Here is a 27,788-nt window from a genome sequence, read left to right as displayed (position 1 = left end):
TGCCGCTCGCGCGCGCGTCTTCCGTGCCACAGAGGAGGCCAGAAGGAGCACGACTTCCGGTGCGAGGCGCAGTTCTCGCGCTTGTCCGGCCCAATGGCGGCCCCGCTGCTTCACACGCGGTTGCCCGGAGATGCGGCCGCCTCGGCCTCTGCAGTCAAGACGCTGGGCGCGTCAAGGACTGGGTGAGAGTCCGGGACGCTTCCTTCTGCGTATTTGGGACCGAAGTCCAGTACCGGGGTTAGGACAGAGGCTGTGAAAGGGCCCGGGGCAGAGCTGATGGAATCGTGGGAGCAACGGGTAGATGTCATCGCAGGTTCTCAGGAGTAAGCCCATGCCCCTTAAGTGGGTAGTAGAGGTGGGAAGAGGGCTGGAAAAATGAATCTGTTCTCCGTTGCAGGGTCCCCTTTTCTCCCCACGGGGCTCCCTCATAGCGCCCCAGGCCTGGGTAGTACCTTCTTTACTCATCCCTCCCGCTTCTTCGTCTAGACCTGGAAAGAGTTCCCTGGGCTCTTTGATTTATTAGGCGAATGCTGTCATTGATGGTAAACGGACTCGTAGTTTTTTGTTGATGTTTGAAATTTGTTTCCACATATACGTTTTTTAAATCTGTCTTCCTCAGCTTTAAAAAAATTTTTTTAAAGATTGATTTATTATCTTTTTGAGGGAGAACGAGAACAAGCTGCGGGAGGGGACAGGGAGAGAGAATCTCAAGCTGACTCCCCGCTGAGTTCAGCGCTGGACCTGGGGCTCAATCTCAGGATCTCAGGATCCTGAGATCATGACCTCAGCCAAAATCAAGAGTCCCAGGCTTAACCGACTGACCCACCCGGCTGTCCCTGTCTTTCTCAACTTCTAAAGGTCCTAATCCCCATAAAACATTTTGGGGTTTGACTTTGAGAGTCATTAGTAGGATGCTGTTTCTCCCCCTATTACTCTGCTCTGTGTAAAGGAAGAAAAGTTTGTGAAACACTTAGCAGTGATGTCATTCATAGTATTTATTAAGTGCCTATACTTTCTTGGTTATACACTGAAGACAGTAGTCCATCAAAAGAGACACGTCTCTGCTCTCAACAGAGCTTACAGTCTAAGGAGGGAAAGACAGTGACTAGGCTAATAAATAAAAGAACAGCATGGTTTCAGGTAGAGATAACCTGAAGAAATAAACAGGGTGATGGGGGGAGAGAGAGGTTGGATACTTTAGATTTCAGCCCCTCTGACATTTGACCTTCAGGTTGAAAGACGACAAGAACCCAGCGTGTCTAGATCTGGAGCATGAGGGTTTCTGATAAAGGTAACAGCAAGAGAAATAGGAATCAGCTTGGTAAGTTTGAAGAATAGCAGGAACACTATGGTTGCAGTATGTTAAGTGGTTGGAGATGAGGTCAGAGAGGTAGGAGGAGCCAGATTAGTGTAGGACCTTGAAGACAGCGACAGAGTTTGAATTTGTGTTCTAAGTGAGATGGGGAACTTTTGGAGAATTTAACAGGAGAGTAAGGTAGCATGATCTGTTTTAAATTTTGGAAAGATCATTAGATCACTGAATGAAGTATGTTGGGAGGTTAGAGTGGCAGCAAGGAGGCCAGGTAGGAGGCTTTAGCGATCGTCCCACTGAATGATGTTGGCTCCATAAATGTTGACTATTATAATTCTGTTATTCTCTATCCTGCACTTAATAGTGTGATAATCTTGGTTCTACAGGCTTTCAGATATGCTCACATTAGAGAATGATTTCTTCAATTCTCCCCCAAGAAAAACTGTTCGGTTTGGTGGAACTGTGACAGAAGTCTTGCTGAAGTACAAAAAGGTAAGAGGAAATAATGTGAGGTTTGGTGTCTTTCTTCCCCCTGCTTTATTGAGATGTAATTGGTATGTTGAGGTTTGGTTTTTTGTTGGTTAGGATACAATTGTAGCCTTTATACAGAAGACCAGTAGACATAATAAAATGAATTTTATTCATCTTGTTGGTCATTGTGTCTGATTGATCTGACTGATCTGTCTGATTGATCTGTCAGTCTTGAAGTCAGGTATTTAATGACAGCATTATGCTCTCAGCTTAAAATTAGAGTAATAACCTCTTTGCTGAGGTTATATATCTTCAGATGCTTTATTCACATAGTATCTTGAAAAAACTTGAGCATGTGCTAGAATAAAAATCATTAGATCAGAGCATTGTCTTTCTTTAAAAAAACTTTTTTAAAGATTTATTTATTTGAGAGAGACAGAATGAGAGAGAGCACGAGAAAGGGGAGGGTCAGAGGAAGCAGCAGACTTGCCACTGAGCTGGGAGTCTGTTGTGGGCCGGAACCTGGGATTCCCAGGATCGTGACCTGAGCCGAAGGCAGACTCTTAACCGACTGAGCCACTCAGGTGCCTGAGAGCATTTTATTTCTTAAGGAATTACCTAAGCATTGTTTTGGGTCAATAAACCAGTTCTGTCAATAGGGATTTGTTTTGTTTTTTGGTTTGGTTCTGTGTTAGTTTAGAAGTGATTCTACTAAATCTCAGCGATGGAGGGAAAATAGGAATGTCTGTCTTTACATGTGTAAGCATTTTAAATCCACGTATGTGTATGGGATGGTATCTTGTGTCATCAGCTGTTGTATTCAGGTGTCAGTACACAAGTGTACCTAAATGTGAACAACCTTTTCATATTCATTTTCTTTTTCTCCAAGCTGCCTAGCTCCACTAATGTGAGTTTTTATATTTTTGGAGTTACTAATTTTATGATCCACTGATGTGTGAAAGTCATGATGTTCCTTTGTAGTAGTTAAAAGTCCTGCTCTTGGTCTTTAACAGGAAACTAAAGCAAGCAGAACTTTTTTTTCCCCCTGTTCTTGTTTAGGGTGAAACAAATGACTTTGAGTTGTTGAAGAACCAGCTGTCAGATCCGGACATAAAGGTAATTAATTTACATTTGATCATTAGCAAAGCTGTTGCCACTTTGTACCGATTGAGTTTGCACTTCTAGTCCTGTTCCATCCTCTAGAACTTGTCCTCTGAATGATCCATCACTGTAATGCAGCGGCTCTCCACCAGGGGCACTTTTGCCCCCAGGGCACATTTGATGATGAACCGGAGACATTTTTGGTTGGCACGTCTGTCTTGGGGAGGGAGGGTACTGCTAGCATCCAGTGAGGTTGGTGACGGGTGTGGCTAAACATCCAGCAGTGCACAGGGCGGCCCACCACACCAGAGAATTCTCAAATCTAAGATGTCAGGAACACTTGGGTTGAGAATCCCTGCTTTATCTTTCCTTTCTGGAACCTCTTTTCTCTATGCTGTATGCTGTTCTCATGTCTCTCCACCGTGAAAACAAAAACACAAGTTGACTTGTCTTTCAAGCTAGTACTCTTTCCAGTGTTTTTGGAAAAGTTTCAAGAGATGCACTTTTTAAGATATATACCTGTCATGTAGGCACAACTCAGTGAATTTTGTTTCCCTTTTCGTCCCCTTATTTCCCACTTTTGGAAAGACGAGTCTCTTACCATGGCAGTGGTAGTCAGATTGCCTGGGATCAAGTCCTTACCCTGCTGTTTTTGCAGTGTGTAATCTTGGGCAACTTGTTTAAACCTCTCTACCTCTGTTTTTGTCTTCGTAAAAACAGAAAAACGATAGAGCTCTTTTAAATGTAGAGGTTTTAGAGGGTCCAGGTAGTATACGAGAGGCACTTAGAGCAGCCCTGACACAAAAGACTTTGTAGTGTTAGCTGTTACTCCTGCTGACAGCCCACACTTTCTCATTTCCCTGTGTGTTTAAATCCACTGTGAAGTCCTCTGCTGTGATTACTATGACAGAGATTACCAGTCATTTCTTATGTGCTGATTTCAGCAGACTTTTTNCGTTTTTTTTCCCCCCCCCCCCCCCCGCCCCAAACTGTCATGAATTCCTTTTAACAGTTGACATTGTTGGCTGCCCACTTCTTAAAACTTTCCTTCAGTTTCCGGGATCTTCCTGTCGTCTTATCCCTTATGTTTAATCGTTCTTGTGACTGGTTCTTAAATTTGGTGTTGATGAGCTTTCCAGACTTGACCCTTTACTTCCTCTGAAGATTCTTCCTGGATAATCTCCTTATGCCCTTGTGGCTTTGGAATTCACCCATGGCCGGTAACTTCCAGGTTTGTATCTATAGCTCAGATTGCTTTTGTGGGCTCCCGACTTGTTTCTTCTTCTGTTTTTTTTTTTTTTTTTTTTTTTAAGGTTTATTTATTTATTTTAGAGGAGAGAGCGCACGCACAAGCAGGGGCAGGGGTGGAGGGAGAGAATCTCCAGCAGACTCCTGCTGAGCGTGGAGCCCGACGTGTGGCTTGATCCCATGACCTGGAGTTCATGACCCCAGCCGAAATCAAGAGTCGGGTGCTTAACCAACTGAGCCACCCAGGCACCCTTCGCGGCTTGTTTCTTTTTCTTTNAATGAAAACACATTTTTTTTAAAGATTTTATTTATTTATGTGACAGAGAGACATCCAGTGAGAGAGGGAACACAAGCAGGGGGAGTGGGAGAGGAAGAAGCAGGCTCCCAGTGGAGGAGCCCGATGTGACTCGATCCCATAACGCCGGGATCACGCCCTGAGCCAAAGGCAGACGCTTAACAACTGCGCTACCCAGGCGCCCCGCGCGGCTTGTTTCTTAACTGCCAGCCCACAAGTATTACAAGTGCCCCAAATTTCTCACTTTTCTCTCCCAAAGTCACTCCTCTATCTACAGTCTTCTTTATGGGCGTAAGTGATGTATTGCTTACCTATTTCTTGAGCTAGGAACTTTGGGGTCTTTCTCAACTTTGTCACCTCTCATTTCCATTGATTCACCAGAGCCTTTTCAGGGGGAAAAAACATCTTTCAAGGCATCTTGCGTTGTTGGTGCTCTTTTGTTCCCTAAACTCCTTTAGGTTATCTAGGTTCCAGCTCTCCTCTATCTCCCATTACCACACTTGCCCCCCCCCCAAATTTTACCCTCTGCAGTGCAGCCTACATCATCTCTAAAGCACATGCTAGACGCCATTTTCCTGTGGGAAAACTTCATACCTTTTGCAGAAAGGCCCAGCTTCTTAGCATGGTCTGCTGCCTTTTTTCAGTGTTCAGTCTCACTAGATACTTTGTTCCATGAATTTGCCACTTTTTTCTTTTTCTTTTTTTTTTTAAGTAATCTCCACACCCAATATTGGGTGCCACTTCTTTTCATCTTTATCTCTAGCATGTGCCTTTTGTGGCTGCAAGAGGTCCTCCGTATCCACTTCAGTTGCTACCTCTTGGAGCATGAGCTCTGGCTGTTTGGCCTCTCTCCCTCACTGGCTTTGTGACTGAGGGTGAATATACTGCACTTCTGTGCCTCACTGCCCCCAGCTATAAAATGGGAACCAATGGTAGCACCTACCTCATGGGGTGGTTGTAAGGATTAAATGACTTATTATATGTTAAAATCTTAGAACGGTGCCTGGCATGGTAATTACTATATTAGTGTTTATTGTTATTATTACTTTATCTACAAAATTCCTATTGTTTGAGATCCAGCTGAAGTATCCTCTTTTTTTTTTTTAAGGTTTTATTTATTTATTAGAGTATGAACGGGGAAAGGGGCAAAGGGAGAGGGAGAAGCAGACTCCCTGGTGAGCAGGGAGCCTGATGTGGGGCTCGAACCCAGGACCCTGGAATCATGACCCAAACCGAAAGCAGACTCTTAACCTACTGAGCCACTGAGGCGCCCCTGAAGTGTCCTCTTTAATGGAACTTTCCTTGGTTCTCTCTAAGCACATGGGTGTTCATTCACTCCATTCCCCACCCTTCCAGCAGATCTTCCTAATTACAAATCTGGCTTACAAGGACTTTAGTAATTTATCTCTTCCCCTCTTTGATTCCCAGATTTGTCTGTTGACTTGCTTACCATATACTCCAGCCACAACTGAACTACTTTCGGTTTTCTGAATACATGTTTGTCGCCCTGTGAGGAATGTAGCCCCAGAGAAGGCCCAGTCTGTTTATAGACAGCAGAAGTGTCACTTCCTGTTCGAAGCTTTCCCTGACCCTCGCGTTCTTCTGTGGGTACAAAGGACCATTTTGTTGGTGTCCTTTTGTTGTTGTTGTTTTTAGGATTTATTTTTTGAGTAATCTGTATACCTAGTGTGGGGCTCAAACTCACAACCCCAAGATTGAGAGTCGCATGCTTCACCAACTGAGCCAGCCAGGCGCCCCCACTGTATTTTTATCAGCCCTTCTCATCGGTATCTTGACAGACCAGCAGTTGCATCAGGTGTGTCTGTGCTAGTTCAGAGAGTGCTGCAACTCATCTGCTTCTAATACTGGTTCAGTATTAACGCACTGGAGTCTGCGACTAGTTTAATTTAAAAAACGGAGCAGTTTAAATGTTAGCTTTATAATTTTGTTGCACCTTTTTTTTTTTAGTGGAAAAGGGATAGGATAGAGTTACCTCATTTTTATTTGCACGTACCTTAGCTTGTCTTCTCTGCTTCAAGCCTTGGTGAGTTACCAGTAAAGTTATCTTTACTGGTTGTGAACATTATGTAATTACCATAGTGCACATGTGTTGCGATTTACTTGATTTTCCTACCAGCTTACTTGGGGTTTCATTAGGAAAGAGTCAGTTTCATTGGAGTTTCTCACAGCACATTGCAAGCAGTCAGTGGTTGAATGAAGTTGGGGGAAAGGCGGTGGGCTCCTTCTCTGTGGAGCAAGGCATTGCGGGAGAGTGGACACTGCGTAGGCTTTGACCGAGTCAGACAGGTTTGAACCCGGTTCTTTATTAGCTTCGCAAATGGGCAGATTGCTTATTAATTTCTCTTAGCCTCAGTTTCCTCAGCTTTAAAATGGGAACACCGGCAGTCCGTTTTCCGCATTGTTAGGATTAGTAAGAGATGCATATGTGTGGTGTTGGCGCTATGCCTGGCACCTGCTGTGTTCTCACTAAGTGATAATCCCTATCAGTAGTCTATAATTGCAGGTACAGCCCTGGCTGGTGGTAGTCTCTCGCGTGCGTACAATACTGTCTGTAATAGTCTATCACTATAAGCACGTAGACTAGGCTCTTGTGAGAGGTACAACATAGTATTGCTTTATTTATATGTCCCTTCCCCTACTGAGTCTTAATCAGCATTAACCACTTCTTTCAAAATTGGGGCTTTTTAGTTTGTTCTTGTGTAGATTGTGCATATGAATTAATACAAACAGTATATTTTATATTTACCTGATGGCATATTTTATACACAGCTTATTTCCTTTCAGCAGTTTTTCCCATGTTACTAAAAGTTACTAATGATGAACAGCAATTTTATTGCCTGAAAACTACTTTATGGAGTAATGGAGCCAACATTTATATATAACACTTTTTTTTTTCTTTTGAGAGGAGAGAATGTGCACGAGCTGGGGGAGGGGGCAGGGATAGAGTTTCTTAAGCAGGCTACACACACAGCATAGCCTGAAGCGGGGCTTGATCTCAACAACCCTGAGATCATGACCTGAGCCGAAATCAAGAGTCAGACGCTTAACCAACTGAGCCACCCAGGTGCCCCTATATATAACAGATTTTAATATATATGTCTAGTTACAGGTTGGGTTGAGAAACAGTTTATATGTACTGATGTCTCTAATTAGCTTAGACTGAATGTTAACATGTTTGCACATCAGCATGAATATAGAGGAAATTGAGGTATTGTGGTCCTTGTGGTCTTACAGTGTTTAAATCTACTGTCATCGTTCTGCAGTTTGAAAAATTCCCACGGGTCAATATTTGAGGTGTTTCCACTTATTAAGGGCAAACAGAAGTGATCAGAATGAAGTGTTGCATCTCATTCTTTTTTTCCTGTATGTCAGAGTTACTATGTAACACTTTTTTAAACAGGAAAAGGTATTATAACATCCTTGTGTTTTGATACAAACTAAGAAATTTTCATTCCAATTTTGGCTTCAGTGCAAGTTTGTGGCTTTTTTCTCCTAATTTAAATATATTGGTAGGTGCTTGGTGCAAGGTAGGAATCATCTTTTCAATTATTTTAGAGGATTTGTGATTTTGAAAGCACTTTTCTTTGTTTACCTTAAGGATGACCAGATCATTAACTGGCTGTTAGAATTCCGTTCTTCCATCATGTATTTGACTAAAGACTTCGAGCAGCTTATCAGTATTTTATTGGTAAGTTTGCCCCTTACTTCACTGACTAGCATGTGATTCGGTACTTTGAAAACAGAATACACTGTATCAGTAAAATGTGTCTTTTATGTTTCTCTTCCTCTTACCTCTAGAGGCTGCAGTGGTTGAATAGAAGTCAGACAGTGGTAGAGGAGTATTTGGCTTTCCTTGGCAATCTTGTATCAGCACAGACTGTCTTCCTTAGACCATGTCTCAGCATGATTGTTTCTTATTTTGTACCTCGTAAGTGGTTCTTTGCTTTTTCATTTTTTAAATACCTCTTTATTAAAATACTACCTTCTCAGAACCCTGTGGGGATTGTGTCAGCATGGAAAATTCTGAGATGTATATTGGCAGCAGTTTTGATACAAGTATATTCCCTATAATGATTCCGTGGAAGCCATCTAGATTTATTGCTGTGATTTTTTTATGTTGTAATTTGCTTTAGTGAGATTCTCATGTAGTGTTAGAAGTCAGGAANCCATAGATGAGAGAAATCATATGATAATTGTCTTTCTCTGCTTGACTTATTTCACTTAGCATTATCTCCTCCAGTGCCGTCCATGTTGCAGCAAATGTTGAGAATTCGTTCTTTCTGATAGCTGAGTAATATTCCATTGTATATATGGACCACAGCTTCTTAATCCTATTGCTGTGATTTTTTTATGTTGTAATTTGCTTTAGTGAGATTCTCATGTAGTGTTAGAAGTCAGGAATTTTTAGCTTTAACCGTAAAGCTGCTTGACTTTTTTTTTCTTCTTTAGACTGCAAATTGAATCATTGTACTAAGTTTGGACAATGGAAAAAAGCACTTTTTTGTGTAGCTGTTGATTGCTTAGGTCGGTGACAAAAAGAATGACATATTTTGTTTTTCCCTCAAAAGCCCGAGTGGTCATTAAGGAAGGTGACGTCAATGTTTCAGATTCTGATGATGAAGATGATAGTAAGTATAAAGAGGATGAAAACAAGGGGTGGCTCCTGTTTCTGAGAGAATGCATGCTGAATGATAACATATAGGGCGACTCCAGGGTTTGTTCTAACGGGTAGACTGCAACAAATGGCAACCTTTGATGGAATCGTTTCTGTTCCATTTAGCATTAACATGTTGCCCTTAGTGCGTTACTTATGTAATTAATCCATTTAGTCTTCATTGATGGTTCTGGAAAAGAATCTTACATTTAATATTTTGCTAATAAATGATTCAGTTTTGGTTAGTGTGTGTTTTTAGCTTAAAACACATAAGTTTTCAGTTTTCAATTTTATTTTTATGCTCATACTCTCACTTTTCTCCTTGTAGATCTTCCTGGCAATTTTGACACATGTCACAGAGCCTTGCAAATAATAGCAAGATATGTCCCCTCGTGAGTATCCTTTTGTTACTTATTTTGAATCATAGTCTTTAAGTCTCAAGAAAATTATAATCGGGCGCCTGGGTGGCTCAGTTGGTTGGCAGCTGCCTTCGGCTCAGTTCATGATCCTGGAGTCCCAGGATCGAGTCCTGCATCGGACTCCCTTTCTTCTCCCTCTGATCCTGCCCCCTCTCGTGCTTTCTCTCTCTCTCTCATTCTCTCTCTCTCAAATAAATAAGTAAAATCTTTATAAAAGAGGAAAATTATAATCAGTTAGTAGGAATACTCAAGTTGATACTTTTTTCTCCTTTTTAAAGTCATACATGTGGGAAAACACTAGAGTGGGAAACATTTAGATTTTAAACTGAAACTCTGTTGCTTTTGTAGAAAAAAGAATCCCTCTTTAATTTGTTATTGATATCAACGTTAGTGGAAGGCTCTTTCCTCCTAAGTTATTGCAGATTTTCTCTGAAGCTATGTGTTTAAGTTCCAGTTATTTGAGGTAGTTACCATTTGCCTCCTGCATACGTATTTGCTCTTACAATGGGAATGTCACCTTCCAAGAAAGTCTGGTTAACATGGATTAATTTTTCAATTTTTTAATTTTTTAAATAGGACACCGTGGTTTCTTATGCCAATACTGGTGGAAAAATTTCCATTTGTTCGAAAATCAGAGAGAACGTTGGTAAGAAATCTTTTCATGGGGAAAATAATGGAAAAGTTGTGATTTAGTTTTAGGTGATGTTACGTCTTTTTCTTAGCAGTTGTCTTCCAGATTAAACTGAAGACTAAGAATTTGACTCAGAGTCCTCTTTTAGGAACTCAATGAGGATCCCAGTGCTTTTTTCCCTTATGCAAGTGAAGGGCAGAGTCCATTTCAGAAATGGCTGAATAGGCTTAGTGATTATACACATAAAAATTACTAGAAGGTAATAGTTTATACATTACCAATCGTAAACATGCGTTATTTGAACATGAAAGCAGAACCTTCTATGGATAAATTCTTAAGTTTTCGTGTAATATTTAGATGACCCGTGGTTTTCAGTAATGAATAATGAATAGTGGTTTCCGACTAAGCATAGCTAATTTTTTCCCAAATAAGGTGTTATAAGTATTAAGGACGGAATTAATAAGGTTTGCTAATGTTTGTGGTAGTCTGCTTCAAGTGGTGTATTATAAATCTTGTATCTCTTGTGAGTATAGATATAAAAATCCTCAACAATCCACTAGAAAACTGCATTTAGCAACATAAAGAATTATGCACTATGACCAAGTGACATTTATCCTAGCACTGCGTGGTTCATTTAATACCTGTTAGAATCAGTTGATAAAACACACCACGTCAGTAGAATAGATGACAGGAACCACATGCTCATCTCAGTAGATGCACAAAAGCATTTGACAAACACCAAAACCCTTTCATGACAAAAATAGAAGGGAACTTTTTCAACCTGATAAAGGGCACCTATGAAAAACTCACGGGTAACATCCTACTCAATGGTGAATGACTGAGAGCTTTCCCTTTAGATATGGAACAGAACAAGGACGTCCGCTTTTGCTGCTTCTGTTCAGTATTGTACTAGAGGTTCTAGAAAAGGCAGGTGGGAAGAGGAAAAGGCATCCAGATTGGAAAGGAAGAAGTAAAAATGCCCGTATTTGCAGATGACACTCTCCTACATTTAGAAAAATCCTGAGGAATTCTCAAAGCACTATTAGAACTAAGATGAGTTTTATAGAATATGAGATCGATATACAAAAGCCAGTAGTACAGGATAATTTAATGGGGCAAAGAACATCTTTTCCACAAATGATTGTGGGACAAGCAGACATCTACATGCAGAGAATGAAGCAACCCCCCCCCCCCCGTAAACAAAAATGAACTCAAAGTGGATGAAAGACCCAAATGTAAGCTAAGAAAAGAGCTCCTCGAAGAACACACAGGTGAACATTTTTGTGATCTGGGATCAGGCAACAGTTTCCAGATAGGAAGCCTGACGCACAGGAGCCACAGAAAACCAGATGAGCTTGACTTCTTTACGATAAACCAGCTGTGCTTCGTGGGTACCTTCAAGACAGCGAAGAGACAACCCAAACAGTGGGAGAAAATACTGCGCATCGTGTATTGGATAAAGGAGTATATCTAGAGTATATGAAGAATTCTTTAATATCTTGATAATAAAAAGGCAAATAACTCAAAAATGAGCAACAATCTGAATGGATGTTTCTCCAGAATTGATACACATATGGTCAGTGCACACAAGAAAAGCCCAACATCACTAGCAGTCAGGGAAACGCAAGATGAAACCGTAAGATCGCACTTCATACCCCCCGGGATGGCCGTACTCCAAGGGACAGACAGTCACAAGTAGTGGTGAGGACGTGGAGAAGTCAGAACCCTTGTTCCAACGCTGGTGGGAGTGGGGAATACTAGGTGCTGGAAGTGCTTTGGGAAGGCCCTTGACGGTTCCTCAGAAAGGTTAAACAGAATGGCCATACGACTTAGCATTTCCACTGCTGGGTGTCTGTCCAGCAGAAAACGTTTGTTTACGCAGCACTTTACACGAATATTCAGAAGCAGCATTATTCCTAATAGCCAGAATTTGGAAACAACCAATGTTATGGGGCAATGAATCAACAAACTGTGGTATGTCTATACAGTGGGTGTTAGTTGGGTTTAGAAGGGTTTACTTGCTACAAAGTGAGTGAATCTTGAAAACATGCTAAAATGCCACACAGCGTAAGATTCCACTTCCATGACAGATCCAGAATAGGCCAACCCTTAGACAGAAAGTAGGTCAGTGATTACTTAGGGCTTGCGGGGGGCGGGGTACGTTACTAAAAGATACCCTGTTGTTTTTAGGGTGGTGCAAATGTTTTGAAATGGGTTGTGGTGACAGTTGCACAACTCTGAATATACTAAAAACTGTTGAATTGTACACTTTGGACGAATGAATTATATCTCAACAAACCTGTTTAAAAAAATACCGTAGAAGTATACAGATTACAAATTTAATTAACGGGGCGGGGGGTGCCGCCTTGCTGGCTCAGTCGGCGGATCATGAGACTCTTGATCTCAGGGTTGTGAGTTCGAGCTCCACGTTGGGTGTAGAGATTACTTAAAAATAAAATCTTTAAAAAACCAACCCCCCTCCCCAAACAGATTTAATTTACTGGGGGGCAATTAGATTAATAATACTGAACATTGTGTTGATAGAGGAACAGTATAGTTTCTGTGTTGCTGGATAGTCTATTTTCTTTGTTTAATTGAAACTAAAGATTGTAATTTGTGTTTTTCTTATGTTATGATGAAACATTTATCCTCCGTTGAAGTGTTTTGTCTTTTTCTATTTTAGGAATGTTATGTTCATAACTTACTAAGGATTAGTGTATATTTTCCAACCTTGAGGCATGAAATTCTGGAGCTTGTGATCGAGAAGCTACTCAAGTTGGATGTAAGTATTTGATAATCTGTTTTTCTCATTGATTTTCATTTATTAAATACAGTCATACTTTGTGAAACAGTAATAGATGGAGATGATGGAGAATAATCTACATTTCCACCTTTGATTTCTTTGAAAATTTTTTGAACTTGATGGATGTGCTGGTGGTTATAGATAGTCCCATACCTCATGGTTGGGGAATAAGGCATTAGATGGTCACACACGTGTGAGAGTACAGTTGTGGTAAACGCTATGAATGGGACACAGGCATCGTTACATGCCAGAAAGCCTGATGTCATGCGAAGGGGTCAGGAAGGCATTCCTGAGGAAGTGATGTTGAATTCTTTATACCCCTTTTTAAAGAGGCCTGCAGTGGGGTGCAGTAGGCATGAAGGAGAGTGGTGGATTCTGGTGACATGGGGGAGGAAAGGCGAACCAGTCCTTGAGACTGGGTTGAAAGTGGAGAGGTAGAGGGTAGGAGAGAGGTCTGCTCCCCGAGGAACAGAGTCAGTGTTAGCAGCAAGGAGGAAAGTCAGGAGGAGGTTGGAAGAGGAAGAGTGCCGTTTTGGATGGACTGGGGTGCAGCTGGGGCACCCGATGGAGAATGGTCAGCAAGCAGTGGTAGCGGCGGGTGGGGGCCAGAGCGCAGCTGCGCTGTGGTGCTGGTGAGGGCGGGAGAGGGGAAGTGTGATGCGGAGTGGGAGCAAAGGCGAGTATGGGCACCTGTGGAGGATCTGGAAGAAGGAAGGGTTTGGTCAGTGATGTGAGCTACTGTTGACGTTTTTAAGGAGGATGAACAGAGCCAAAGTCCTTGGATTTGGTGATTAGAAGAGAGTTTGCTGCCGTGTCCCTGGAAGGGGAAGCTGCGTTTCAGAGGGGGAGTGTGCATGGTTGGCAAGGGGGGGGCTGTTGGAGGCCTTGGTGAGGGTGTAAGAGGGGATGGAGCAGGGCTGTTGGGGAGACGCGAGGTCTGTGGCCTGGGGAGCTGTGAGTGATGGACGAGAGCCCCGATACTGTGGGGGGGACAGGGCAGCAGCGCGGCAGATCTGGGAAGAGCTGGGGGGTGGGCAGGCTGGTGCGCTGCTCACTGGGAGGAAAGCTTCCGGCCAGCTGCACGTGTCATCTGCAAAGTCTTCCCATGGTTCATTCTGTGCAACATTGGAGAGCGCGTTTAGCAAGAAGGTCATGTAGAGAGAGTAAAAAAGACATGATTTAAATGTTGTGTGAAACGAGATAGCCGAAGGGTCATATACCAAAATGAGTATTCAGTAATTCACATTGACTTGCGTTTTGTCATTTTCCTGCTCGATGGATGGTAACGCTTCTTGTACAATATGTGAGAGTTGGAATGAATGAGTTTGTTGAAGCTGATTTAGACCAGCACACTGCATTTCATAACGATTTTATAGAAGTATGTAGTGAAAAGGGTTTGATTTGTAGTCTCGTAAATTCCTTCGTGACCTAGACCAGTTTGTAGGTTTGCGCCATAATTGTACATTGAGTTATGGTGCCAGGACGGGTGCTCATGTGGACCCCTTTAAAGTATGTCTATCAGATGAATTTCCAGTCCTCAGATAAAGTAGTCGTATTTGTTTTTTTTAAGGGAGAGAGGGAGCAAGTGGCGGGTGGGATGGGCAGAGAGAGGGAGAGAGAATCTCAGGCAGGCTCCACATTGAGTGCAGAGAACAGTGCGGGGCTTGATCTCATAACCCTGAGATCATGGCCTGAGCCAAAACCAAGAACCACCCACATGCCCCAAAGTAGTTGTATTTTTTTTTTTTAAGACTTTATTTATTTGAGAGAGAGAGCATGAGAGTGAGTGAGCATGGAAGCAGGGTGTCGGGGAAGGGCAGAGGGAGAGGCAGAAGCAGGTTCCCCGCTGAGTAGGGAGCCCAGTCCTAGGACCCAGGATCATGACCTGAGCTGAAGGCAGATGCCCAACCGACTTAGCCACCCAGGCACCCTAAAGTCGTTGTCTTTTCACTGCTTTCATTGTTTTTTCCCCTTTGTCACAATGTAGGTGAATGCCTCCCGGCAGGATATCGAGGACGCTGAGGACGCAGCCATGCAGGCTGGCCGCGGGTCAGACGCCGCTGAAGGACTCTTCAGCATGGTCAGTGCTTCCTAACACGGCTCGTGATTCCGCGGGGGTGGGGGTGGGATGGCTAGCAGCTCCTCATCTTCTGCAAAGCTTTAGTTTAAAACAGTTGTTACAGGGGCGCCTGGGTGGCACGGCGGTTGAGCGTCGGCCTTCGGCTCAGGGCGTGATCCCGGCGTTGTGGGATCGAGCCCCACGTCGGGCTCCTCCGCTTTGAGCCTGCTTCTTCCTCTCCCACTCCCCCTGCTTGTGTTCCCTCTCTCGCTGGCTGTCTCTCTCTCTGTCAAATGAATAAATAAAATCTTTAAAAAAATAAAAATAAAAAAATAAAACAGTTGTTACAGTTTAAAACAGTTGTTAAAACTGCTGTCATGTTGCTTCCTGTGCAGTAGAGTGCGTTCGTTTCCAAGGCTGGGAATGCGGGAGTGGTGAAGTAGGTTTCATTCTTGTTCTGAACCTTTGTGCTCTTTGTTTTGTTTTGTTTTGTTTTGTAAACCATGTGTTCTGAAGGAGCTATACGTAGGAAAGCATACCGGTGTGATTTCTTCATTTTACAAGTCTTAGGCCTTAGTGCAGTACTTCTCTGCCTGGGGGGGCTCCCTGGAGGAGGAGGGCCTGAGGGGGATTTAGGTCATTAGGGACAAAGGGTGTCAAGAAGCAGGAAAGGGCAGGGGAAGGAACTAAGGGAGAGTTTGCTCTCAGTTGGAAAATAGCTACAGCATGATGACCCCAGATCCTGGGAGCTTTGGATCCCAGTTTGAAGCCAGGGAGACGGCCTCTGGTGACCCCTTGTCAGCCGGTCATTTCGGCTCGGGAGGGCAGGAAGGAGTGCAAGGGCGGTTCTCCCGAGAACCGGTGCTCCCAGCAGCTGGGGCAGGGGTGCCCTGTCCCGGGAGAGGAAGCCAGCACAGTGGGTCCCCGGAGCTGGGGGTAAGCTGCAGTGTTCGCATGGCCTTGCTTCAAGGGGGCCTTCCGCGGGACTCTCTGGCTGGGCTCGGAATCTGCTTTTGTTTGGGATGCCACCAGTGGTTCCAAGTCACACTTCTGGTGGGGAGCCCCTGCCTAGAGGAGGGGTCTGTGTCTTTTCTTTGTTTTACCTTTCAAAGGAAATAATCAGCTCTGAGAATTTCCCCTCTTACCTATTTTACTCCAGTTTTTAACGTCAGATTTGTCCTTTCTCTTCAAAGGATGAGGACGAAGACACTGAACATGATGCAAAGGCCGACGTGCAAAGGCTCGATCACATGGTCCATCCTGTGGCCGAGCGCCTGGACATCCTGCTCTCTTTGCTGCTGTCCTACATCAAGGACGTCTGCTACATCGATGGTAATGACCCCTACTCCCCCTACTCGTCACAGTAGCTGCATTTGAATGCGGCAGTGCCCCGGGCTGTGTGTGCTGGGTGTTTCTCCTACATGGCATGGTCCTCCTGGGGGTCCTGTACAAATCAGCATTTCGAGTATGAGGAAAAGAGGGTTTAGAGAGATCCCGTGACTTGCCAGTGTGACACAGCTTGAGAGTGGTAGGACTGGATTTGGGCTTGGCTGTATTTGTCTTCAGAGCCCCTGATGGTTTCGCTGACCGTCGGAGTCAGTGATTATGTCAGGAGTTTGGTCAGTTTTAGGTGGGGATCAGAGCACACCGGAGTTGTTCAGGACATCTGAGAGTGTAGTGCGCGTTGATACAGGGCGCTTGGTGGTAGGGATTGAGTTTGGGGGTGTTGTGCTGGGTTGTGTTGTAGTGAATAAATTGGGTGCTTATTGCCGTCCTGGAACTTTGTGTCCGCAGCTTTTGTCAGGAAAACACGGTCCTTCATTCACATCGTGAAGGTTTAAGAATGGTAGTTGGCCATTCAGATAATAGGACTTGAGTCTCAGTTGTCTGTGTTATTATTTTAATTTTTGTGTTATAAAAATAATCCAGTCGATGAGAGAAAATTTGGGAACTGTAGGAAAGGATTAAAAAAGACGATTTAAATGTCTGTGTTTATACTATTCAGGGAACCATTAATCGCATTTTGATCTGCTCTTCTTTCTGTTAGCACGTGTGTATTTAGGGGTGTGTTTGTCAGTGGACTTGGGGGTCATGCTGTACACAGCGATTCATAATTCACCCTTTTCCACCTGCTGTGAACACTTTCTCAGACCATTCACTGTCCTTCTAGGTTGTTACTGATCGTGTGGATTTAACTGGTCTCTTTTATTTTTTTCTCCCCCTTCCTTTTTTTTTTTTTTAAAGATTTTAATTTATTTATTTGAAAGAAAGAGCGAGAGAGCACAAGGGGAGGGGAGCAGAGGGAGAGGGAGAAGCAGACTCCCCTCTGAGCAGGAAGCCCGATGCGGGGCTTGATCCCGGGATTCCAGGATCATGACCTGAGCCAAAGGTGGATGCTTAACCGACTGAGCCACCCAGGCACCTTCCCCCCGCCCTTTTTTTGCCATTATAAATGTGTAATGAACATCCTTGTGTATGTATATGTCTGGTAGTGTGCTTGTGATAACTTCCCGGCAGTAGAATTAGTGGATCAAAGGGCTTCTGCCACATAAATAGTGAAACTGCCCTAGAAGGGCTTCCTATTCATGGCATCATAGCCGTGTGTGAGGTAAGGGTCTGCTTCATCTTCAGTGCTGGGTTATTACAGGTATAAAGGAAAATCTGTGCAAACTAAAAATGGCATTTTGTTAGAATCATAGCGTAATGGATGATGTTTCTTAATGGTATTTTATTTTTAGAAATTTGGTAAATGAATGTGGCAGCTAAAAATAATGTGTGAAGCTGAAATGCCAAATTTTCTCTTCAGGCAAGGTAGATAACAACAAAACAAAGGATTTATATCGAGATCTCATAACCATCTTTGACAAACTCCTGTTGCCCACGCACGCCTCCTGCCATGTACAGTTTTTCATGTTTTACCTCTGCAGTTTTAAATTGGTGAGTACTGTGTCAGCATGGCCTTAGCTTGTTTGATTCTTGCCCATGATCTTCCCTTAAAAACTGGGGGTGGGGGTCAGGGGGAGTAGGGAAGGGAGACAGGAGGTGAGTATGTCTTTTTCTTGAGCTCACTTTTCTGGTGCCTCTAACAAGATAGCTCGTCCTAGGCTGAGTGCTCCGAAAGTGCCATTCTGCATTTGGTCCACTAGGCGGTGCCCTTCCCTTTCATTCCAGCCCTGGCTATTAAAATCCCAGGGGATATTTAACGTTTTCTGTCTTTCATTCTCTCACTTGATCCTAACTAGCCCAAAACAACTTCTAAATCCAGAATTTTAAAACTTAAGGCAGTGGCTTTCTGTTTTGGGGGGGAAAAATGGAAATACAGAAGACCGTTCCTTTGCCCTGTTTTGTAGCTTCCTAGAACAGTCAGGAGAGTTCTGGGCATGGGTAAGAAGGTTAAATTCACTTTGCCCCCAAGCATGTGTTAGTAGCTCTTGAAGAGAGCTGTTTGGGAGAAGTTGGAGGTTGTGCCTTTTGTTAAAAAGAGCTTTAATTGGTCTTTTTTCTATGATTAGCGTAATTAGTCAAACACTGGGTGCCCTTGAATCCGTGTGTCTGTTTCTGGGTAAGGTCAGTACATGCGGTCAGAGACTGGGAGAGGACTTGGCACTGTGACGGGCCTGCCACACGGTTCCCACACGAGTGTGGGTTGTCCCTGCTTTCCATTTCTGGCTAAGCAGGCAGGATCACTTGCCGATTCCAAAGCCCTGTCACTGAACCTATGAAACCTGTGGGGTTGAATCTAAATTTCAGCTCATTTTGGGAACTTATTTAAGGCTGGAGAACAAACACCTTTTGTTTGTAATACTGTTATCTCAGAGTGTTGTAAAATTAAGAACCATGAGAGCTGCGTGTATTGTTTATCTAGCGGCGTAACTGAGATGCTAGCCCTTTCCCCTGTTGCCGAGTTACAGTCTTAGGATTCCGATAGCCAGAGATTTCTTCAACATTAAAGAAGATTAGAGCAGTACCTTCTCTTTTTATAGGGATTCGCAGAAGCATTTTTGGAACATCTCTGGAAAAAATTGCAGGATCCAAATAATCCTGCCATCATCAGGCAAGCTGCTGGAAATTATATTGGAAGCTTTTTGGCAAGAGCTAAATTCATTCCTCTTATGTAAGTAACCTAATTTTCCAAGTGCTTTTTCATGTCATGCTTTAAAAAGATTATAGCGTTTGTCTTAAGTCAGAGAAATACTTGCTTTAATTTTTGTCTGCCTTTAACATGAAAAAGCTCTGTTCCCCCATTCTAGGTAAGATGTTTACATTTCCAAAAGGCAATTTCAGAATAAAATGTCTCCTTTAGATATAAAGCCTCATACGGAAAGCTTTTGTCGTCTGTTTTGCATGGTTGCACTTGAACATGAAGACCCATTTGTCTTCGTGGATATTGTACAGCGTTGTATACTGTTTTGATTCTTTTTATAGGTTTGTCATTTTTCATTTGCATTCCGAATCAGTTGTATCTGTTAAAGCTGAAGAAAAAACCCCTTTAAAGGTAATAGAAAGATCTGTTTAGGAGGCCAGCTCTGGGCCTACCTCTTCCAGTGATCCATGAAGATGTCTTTGGGCAAGGTTGCTATTACGAACCTTCCCCGACCACTAAAAGCCATCTGTCTACTCTGCCCTAAATTGTAGGCCACAGGACTTCATCAGAACCCCATAGGGAAGGGTGAAGTCAATCAGATGGTCTCTTCCTTATAAGATGTTGCTAATTGTGCCCTTTTCTGTGGCCATATTTCTCAGTGAGGGCAGGGGACTTCTCGTCAGAGAAGTCCTTCTGAGTCGATAAGGAGACACTTGTCCATCCCTTGGGAACGCAGGCAGCTTTAGGGGCCTGCCTGTTGTTCCTAGAAGGGCCCCGCACTCTGCCTTAGAATTGGAAAGCTGCCTTCCTGCCTCCCCATCCTTTTCCTTCCTTTGTTTGCTGCTTCTCTGTGCCCAAGGGTCGTAGATCAAGAAGCCTGTGGACTGACTTTTCTTAGTCTGTAGTGAGAGGCAATTGTGTGTTTTTATGTCACTCTTGTTTTTTTATGAAGAAAGTGAAGTTGACTTGAGTTTTTCTTTTCTCTAGTACTGTAAAATCATGCCTAGATCTTTTGGTTAACTGGCTGCACATATACCTTAATAACCAGGATTCGGGAACGAAGGCATTTTGTGACGTTGCTCTCCACGGACCATTTTATTCAGCCTGCCAAGCCGTGTTCTACACTTTTGTTTTTAGACACAAGCAGCTTTTAAGTGGAAACCTGAAAGAAGGTCAGTGATGTGGGATTGGTGGATGTGAACTGGATTTTCCTGGAATACTAGTCACCCTTTAGAAGGAGGAGCTGTTTGTTTGTTTGTTTGTTTTTTAAGATTTTATTTATTTATGTGACAGAGAGGCAGCGAGAGAGAGAGAGAGAGAGAGAGAGAGAGAGAGAGAGAGAGAACACAAGCAGGGGGAGTGGGGAGGGAGAAGCAGGCTTCCCGCTGAGCAGGGAGCCTGATGCGGAGCTTGGTCCCAGAACGCTGGGACCACGACCTGAGCTGAAGCCAGATGCTTAATGACCGAGCCGCCCAGGCACCCGAGTTGTTTCTTTTTTGAGAATTTGGTGAACACTGTGGAGTCGGAGTACTGCCCATGCACTCAAGCTTTGACACGTAATTTCAAGCAGCCCGTAGGTCCGTCAAGCGCTTTAAGGCCCCTTGTTAACAGGGGATGGATTTGAGGTGGACACGTCTGTTTCCGAGGTTGGCATCTAGACTGACCGTGAACCGTGAAGGTGCTCTTCCTCGGAGGCGAGGCCCAGCACAGCGCTTCCCATTTGTCCTCATGCCGGCCAGGAACGGCGGGCATTGTCCCCCCGTGACGGGACCCTAAGCGCACGCAGGATAGTGATTGGCAGGATTAGATGAATATGGTTCTAAAGTTGGGGTCATAACAGTTACGCTGCTCTATCTAGGGACTTAAGCGTTAATCTACCAGTTTTCAATTTTGCTAATTTCTAAGAGTTGCGTGTAATTTAAATCTACCAGATGAAGCTTGTTTATCAGGTTAGTGTGACAAGGACGATGTCAGTTAAGTCCATTTAAATGGTTTTATTTGCATGAATAATTCAAATGGTTTAATAGGCTGTTACCTCTAAACCAAATTTTCTCAACCTCTGACATTCGGGGTTCTCTAGTTGTGAGGGCCGTCCTGGGCATTCTAGGATGGTTACCACCCTCTACCCACTAAATAGCCAGTACCCCCCTGCCCCCACACTCTCTTATGACAGCTAAAACTGTCCAGGCACTGCCACACGTCCTCCTGGGGCCACAGCTGCCTTGAGAGTTGAGAACCACAGCTCTCAACTGAACCTTGTATGTGTTGCGTTGTATGTATTTACTTATATCCTGTTACTTCTCAAAAGGTTAAAACTAGTTGTATAAACTAGTAGTAGGACAAGGTTTTAGCACAGCGTAAGCAAAGCGTCTGCTTTTTTTGGTTTTATAAATAAATGGTAAGAGTCTGGCTTAAAGAGGATGTGTTCTTGTAAGCCATGGCAGTGTCCTACTTTTAGGTATTTATATCAGAATATACATCAAAGACGGGGTGCCTGGCTGGCTCAGTCAGAAGACCGTGAGACTCTTGATCTCAGGGTCGTGAGTTTGAGCCCCATGTTGGGTGTAGCGATTACTTAAATAAATAAATAAAACTTAAAAAAAAAAAGTATCTTAAAAAATATGTACTTAAGTACAGGTTGGTTTGCTTGCCTTTCAAAATGGTGGTGTCTTTCTTTTACTAACATAGGAAAGAAGTATATTTATTTCTTCCCGGAGAGTGGTGTCTAATCCTTATTCTGCCTCCATAGTTTCCTTGTAAAAAAACACAACTGATTTATGAACGACTTTCGCACTCGAATCATTTGCTCCACTTCACTGATAATTTCAGACGTGCAGGTCTTGCTCTCTGTTTGCTCTTGTCAGATTGGCGTGCGTATCTGTCTATGGAAGTCAGGAAGGAGAAATTCCAGACTGTACAGTCATTACCTCTTGGGAATGGAGACTCCATGTGTTGGCTCAGCTTCGTACTGATCTCATGATTAACTCAGATCAGATCACATGGTTTTTTGTTGTTGTTTGTTTTGTTTCTCCTTTCTCTATAAACTCAGAATATGCTGAGTTTACAAATTTCTGAATTCCAGATTGTCATATAAGTTCCTCACCCACTAGGGTTGTGTGCTTACTTCCTGGGTCTTTGCAAGAATACACTGTTTCTTTAGAGAAGTTGACTTAGTCCAGAGTGAGTGTGGGTGAGCCTGGTGGCCTGTGGGGTTCTGCATCGTGTGACGACATGGACCTCAATTACGTAAAGCATTTTTGCAAGTAACTTTGTGAAAAATTTTTTTGATGTGTGAAATAATCCATGCTGCTTCAAGGTGTTTAGACTCTTACGTTTGTACTTGTTAAAAAATGTTTTATTTTTTAATCAAAGGTTTGAGATACCTTCAAAGTCTAAATTTTGAACGTATAGTGATGAGTCAACTCAATCCCCTGAAGATTTGTCTGCCTGCAGTAGTTAACTTTTTTGCTGCAATCACAAGGTAAGTTATTGATACTTAATGGGTGGAAATTATTTAAAAATAAGTTTATGTTAGTATCATTATTGTATAATTCTAGTAAATTTCTATGAAATTATTCAGTAAAATTAGTAACCATAAAACACATAAAAACCAGTCACCCCATACTTTCAGGAAACACTGCAGTTAAGTTTTTATTTTTCTGCTTTGATGGTACTGGAAGTTGCTAGTGCTTTGTATTCAAAGATGATAACTCAGCAGAAACCTCCGTGCTCGGAAACGAGTAAGGCAACCAGTGAGCCGAGAGGTACAGACCAAGGATGTTTCTTAGAGTAATCAGCAGAGAGCAGCCGCGGGAGGGACGCGCAGCGGCCAGAGACAGGCCAGCGGCAGGCTGGTGAGCAGCTGTCCCGTCAGGCCCGGTGCTCCGGGCCGTGCTCGGTGGGGGCTGCGCCTCTCACAGAACTCACTGCGTCCCCTCAGTCCTAGGATTGTAGTGGTAAGTCCTGTTTCAAACCGGGACGGTGGAGGCCTAGAGAGACGGAGGCCTAGAGAGACGAGGTGGCTTGTGAGAAGTGGCTCCCCGGTGGGCGAGCCAGCGCGCGGACGCAGGCAGTCTGGCTTTCCCCGAATTATTCTGCTTTGAGTACAGAGTGAGTTGGGAGACTTGGAGCCCTTGATCAGGGTATTCAGGGTAGGATCATGGCTTAAAATCTTCAACACAGAGGAATCTGTTGTGTTAGAAGACAAAGGTTCTTGTATCCCTGCGACCCCTTTAGGCTGCTTGCTGCTCTTACTCAGTAATCTCATTTTCCCTTTCCTGGGCATGTAGTTCAAGGTATTCTGTCACCTGAGGTCTCAAAAATGGTAACAATTAAGGAAAGGAATAAACGTCAAGCAAGAGCATTCATGGAGAGGGAGGGTTGAAGGGTCCCAGCGCACTGTGGGAAGATAGGAGGCAGCAGATGAGGCGCAGTGGAGGCAGGAGCTCCTAGAATATTCCGGGGGTGGGAGCCGACTGTCCCAGAGGCTGTCGGTATGGGGTCAGGTGTGAGGCCGAGAGCAAGAGCTGGGACTGGAGGTCTGTGTCACACTGATAGGCCCGGAAAGCAGTACCCTGAAAGCATTGCTTCCTGCTTTGTGTGATTCGTTCTTGCATGTGTTATGTGTGACAACATCCTGGGTGGTCAGCACGGTTGTCACACACGAACAGGCACGTCCGTGTAGAGTTACTCCACGAGCTTAACGCCTTCTGTGCGTGTCTTGGCTTTGCTGCCCCGCAGTAAATACCAGCTGGTCTTCTGCTACACCATCATCGAGAGGAACAACCGCCAGATGCTGCCGGTCATTCGAAACACAGCCGGAGGGGACTCGGTGCAAACCTGCACAAACCCACTCGACACCTTCTTCCCCTTCGATCCTTGTGTGCTGAAGAGGTGGGTGTCGCAGCCCGTCGACTGGCTGGGGCGGTGGGGGCAAGGAACACTTTCCATGCTACGTGTATTTGCTTTGCCCAGGCGGAGGGCTTCTTTGTCGTAAGTGGTGTTCGTATCTGTTAATCAGCGGCTCAGGGTCTCCTTCACATGTTTCATGGGCCCAAGGCCAGGAATGCCTGTGAGAGGCTGCGGGGTGCAGACCTGTAGTGCAGGAAGACCCCCGGATTGACACCAAAGGTTTTTCATTTATCTTTTGTTTTTCTGTAAACCTGTTGGTTTCAGCGTGAAGGGGACTGGGCACAGAGGTGCCCGGATGGGGAGGATGCTGCCTTTTCATGGCTCCCAGTTTTCTGCCAAGTGACTTGTTCCTCCCTCTAGAGACCACATTCCGTGCTGTTGCCAAGGATAAACAGCAGCCACGTAATTTATCTGGATGGGTGATGGTGAAAATCCACCAGGCCAGTCTTTAACTTGGCATCTGTACAGGAAAGCAGGACTTTTGCTTACTATGCAGTTTCTAACTAGCAACCCCACAAGTTAGGATTATCTGGTCCCCCGAGTCTTGGTTGACCAAAACCACATTGGTCTTTTTTTCCAGACTAATTTTTAGTAGATTTACTCTAGGAATAAAAAAAAAAAGAAATGTAATTCCAGAGTAATATAATTTTGCTTTCATTTGGACATATTCTAACTCATTGTCAGTCCCAGCAGAGTGGAGAAATAACTTCACTTGAAAATAAAAAGATGAGAAACAGTAGCTGAATACACCATCTGAGTAGATGAGGGGGGGCCATGTTACTGACGGTGCTGACGTACAGTATTTTGTGGTACAATGATTATTTGAGCCATAGTTTTTATTTTGGGTCGTGGATCCTGTGACAGAAAGAGCCAGACAAGTCTGACCTTCAGTGTGGCGTTGAACTTGATTTTGAAATGTGACCTCTGTCGACAGGTCAAAGAAATTCCTTGATCCTATTTATCAGATATGGGAAGACATTAGTGTGGAAGAGCTTCAGGAGGTGAAGAAACCCAGTAAGAAGGTAAATGTGTGGCTCAGCACACTGGGAACCTCCAGCGTGGTTGGCGAGCACAGGCAAACAGTAAACAGCAATGTCACACTTAAAAAAACACGCCGTTTTATTCATCCTGCCTTAACAAACATCCAGGCTCAGGTTACGTTCTTACAAAAAGAATTTTTGGTTTTTTGATGAATGTTTAAACTAGACACTTTATAAGTGGACTTTGGGAAGTGAAGGGGCGTTAAAAATCAGCTCAACAGGGGCGCCTGGGTGGCACAGTGGTTAAGCATCTGCCTTCGGCTCAGGGCGTGATCCCGGTGTTATGGGATCGAGCCCCACATCAGGCTCCTCCGCTATGAGCCTGCTTCTTCCTCTCCCACTCCCCCTGCTTGTGCCGTCTCTCGCTGGCTGTCTCTATCTCTGTCAAATAAATAAATAAAATCTTTAAAAAAAAAAAAAATCAGCTCAACAAATTAATATACGTGCCACACGATCATCACCACCAAGTACCAACCTCAGATTTACGTAAGTCCCATTTTTCGTAAGTAATCATCGGAAGGCTCTTTTTTTCTTTATATTTAGCTTGGGTGGGGAGGTCGTTCATTCCCTCATTGACATTGTGTTGGGTACAAGGGTGATGCCACTGAGCTCTCGAATGACATGTCATGTTGCCTGGCCTCTTTGAGCTTTAAATGTATTTTGAAAAATTAGACCTAACAAGTAGTTAAGACGTGTGACGAGCAGTTGTGTGGGTGGTCGGTCATGAAGAAGTGCGCATCAGAGGAAGCTTCCAAAATTAAGATATGTTTCTTTACCTTCCTCTTTCCGGGAGTGGCACGTTCCTAAGGGGACCTTCCACACTGCCACCGGTGGTCCTGCTGATAACCTCTGTTCTTTCTACAGGACGTGGTGGAAGATGAGGATGATGATTTTTTGAAAGGTGAAGTTGGGATCACCCCGAGCTCCTTTGACATGCATTTCCGAAGTCCCTCGAGTAGTGTGGGCTCCCCTCCCGTGTTATACCTTCCAGACCAGTCTCCTCTGATCGCAAGGATTTGTGATTGAGACGAGCATTCTTCCCCATCGTGCCCTTCAGTACCAGGGCTCACCCTGTTTGGACTAGAGCGAGGACATGCCTCAGGCATCTTAGTTCCAAGGTAGACCCACTCTAGTCTCTGAATGGACGTAGTTTTTTCTTTTTTGCTCCCCTACAGAATAAAGGAAAAGACTGGATATCATGTGCAATATTTTAGAATGGAGTTGATGGTAAATGTTGAAGGCTTGGCGTGTTTGTTGAATGTATATTTTTATTTCTGTTACAGCTTTCTGACATCATTGTGAAATTTCTGATATTGGCAACAGCCTGTTTTAACTGATTGCATTTTTCACACAGGTTTGGTTTGTCTGAGCCATAGTCACAGGACTGTGTTGATCTGATTTCTTTTCAGTGAAAAAAATGCTCTATGTAGACGCTATTCAGTGTCTTTAAAATGATTTACTTTGGACACATTGTTGCCCCTCAGCTGGAACTGTATCTGTGTGTCGGGATTTCAGGGGGGTGCAGAGGGTATGGGAGGAAAGTGGGGAGGTGGCCAGAGCTGGTCCCTGACACTGGAAGCTGGACCTGGCACGGAAGATCTCCAGGGACTTTGGAGACCATTGAAATCCTGGAGGGAAGAGGTGGAGGATTGAGGGAAACAGAAGCAGACAATCCTACACTTGTGAGTTTAAAATGGATTTACAAGAAACACGGAGTTCAGGGTAGATGGAATCCCCATGCACTGAGAGTGGGGTTGGACTTCTGTAAAACACAGCAAATGGCGTCTTACCCTGAGGCTCTCAGGAGCTGTTAGAATTGTCAGTGCTCGTTTGTAGTGGATTGTTACTTGGATTTTTTTTTTTTTTTAAACTAGAATCAGTTGGTCATTTTGAGAATCTGTTTGTGCTAATGGGGTGGCTTGGGGGGCTTGGGTTATTTGGCGGACTGGTTTTGCTAGCGACAACAGACCAAGGTTACAGCTCCAGCCTCCATCTACTGGCTGTTGGTGTCGTGGATTTCGGCTTCACGAGAACCCCCTCTGGGAAGGCTCTTTTTGTACTTTTATAACTAAACACTGAGAGAGGAGTCGAAACAGCCTCACTTTATAACACGTGTGCAAACACTGCTAGACCCATTTTGTAGCGAACGCGTATTTTAGCTTTGTTCCTTATTTGTGTACTTTTTTGTTACTTGTGAAAATGGACATCTCTAAACATATTTATTTTTCTGCCACTTTTCCTATTATTTAAAAGCAAGTGATATTTTCTTGATCACAAATATTTTGTAATGAACTTTCTCTTTCCTAGGGCTTCATATGTTCTTGTATAATTATATTGATGGCAATGTAGAGTAAATATGTTTTTGGAAAATTGACATTTTTATGGGTTTAAAAAGATTTGGATATTGCAAATTTTCTTTTGGTGGCTTGGTAGAAAGTCATTTGAGAACCTTTGGGTTCTGTGTTCTTTTAACTGCTGGCAAAATGGTGGGATTTTTGTACCCTGGGTAAATGAGTACATGAAAATGTGTCCCTAGAAGTTAACGGTAAGTGGGCCTTTGTGGGCTGAGAAGTTTTAATGTAGTTAAGGGTATCTTTATACATAAGTCTAATTTCAAAGGAGTTTGGGGGAAAAAACATTGTGAAAATAAAACAATGATATGGTTAATTTGGATCTTTTGTTCTTACACTAGTAAAGGAGTCAAGGGAGGTACCCCAATAAAGAGGCTTCTCACACAGA

At 43.7% G+C, this 27,788-nt stretch overlaps 1 protein-coding gene across 3 annotated transcripts; it reads left to right on the top strand.

The window, feature by feature from the left end:
* Positions 1-43: 43 nt before the first annotated feature.
* On the top strand, positions 44-27,788 carry RRN3 (RRN3 homolog, RNA polymerase I transcription factor). 3 transcript variants are annotated; one of them, XM_002918063.4, is made up of 18 exons: positions 44-182; positions 1,699-1,804; positions 2,843-2,899; positions 8,047-8,136; positions 8,247-8,376; positions 9,017-9,076; positions 9,431-9,494; positions 10,098-10,167; positions 12,836-12,934; positions 14,943-15,035; positions 16,208-16,346; positions 17,821-17,951; positions 18,998-19,128; positions 20,086-20,270; positions 22,471-22,579; positions 23,839-23,991; positions 24,944-25,031; positions 25,914-27,788. In XM_002918063.4, exons 1-18 carry the CDS (start codon positions 94-96, stop codon positions 26,073-26,075), a joined length of 1,956 nt encoding a protein of 651 aa, XP_002918109.1. In that variant the 5' UTR covers positions 44-93; the 3' UTR covers positions 26,076-27,788. The 3 variants fall into 3 exon arrangements, with proteins under 3 accessions (XP_002918109.1, XP_019653945.1, XP_034526239.1); XM_019798386.2 differs by having other exon boundaries at positions 24,944-26,056; XM_034670348.1 differs by lacking the exon at positions 44-182 and adding an exon at positions 194-323 and having other exon boundaries at positions 24,944-26,056.

Source organism: Ailuropoda melanoleuca, chromosome 10 (assembly GCF_002007445.2).
Source record: "Ailuropoda melanoleuca isolate Jingjing chromosome 10, ASM200744v2, whole genome shotgun sequence".
NCBI classification, from domain to species: domain Eukaryota; kingdom Metazoa; phylum Chordata; class Mammalia; order Carnivora; family Ursidae; genus Ailuropoda; species Ailuropoda melanoleuca.
The sequence above is the reverse complement of the archived record's forward strand: the minus strand, read 5'-3'. Positions and strand labels throughout refer to the sequence as shown.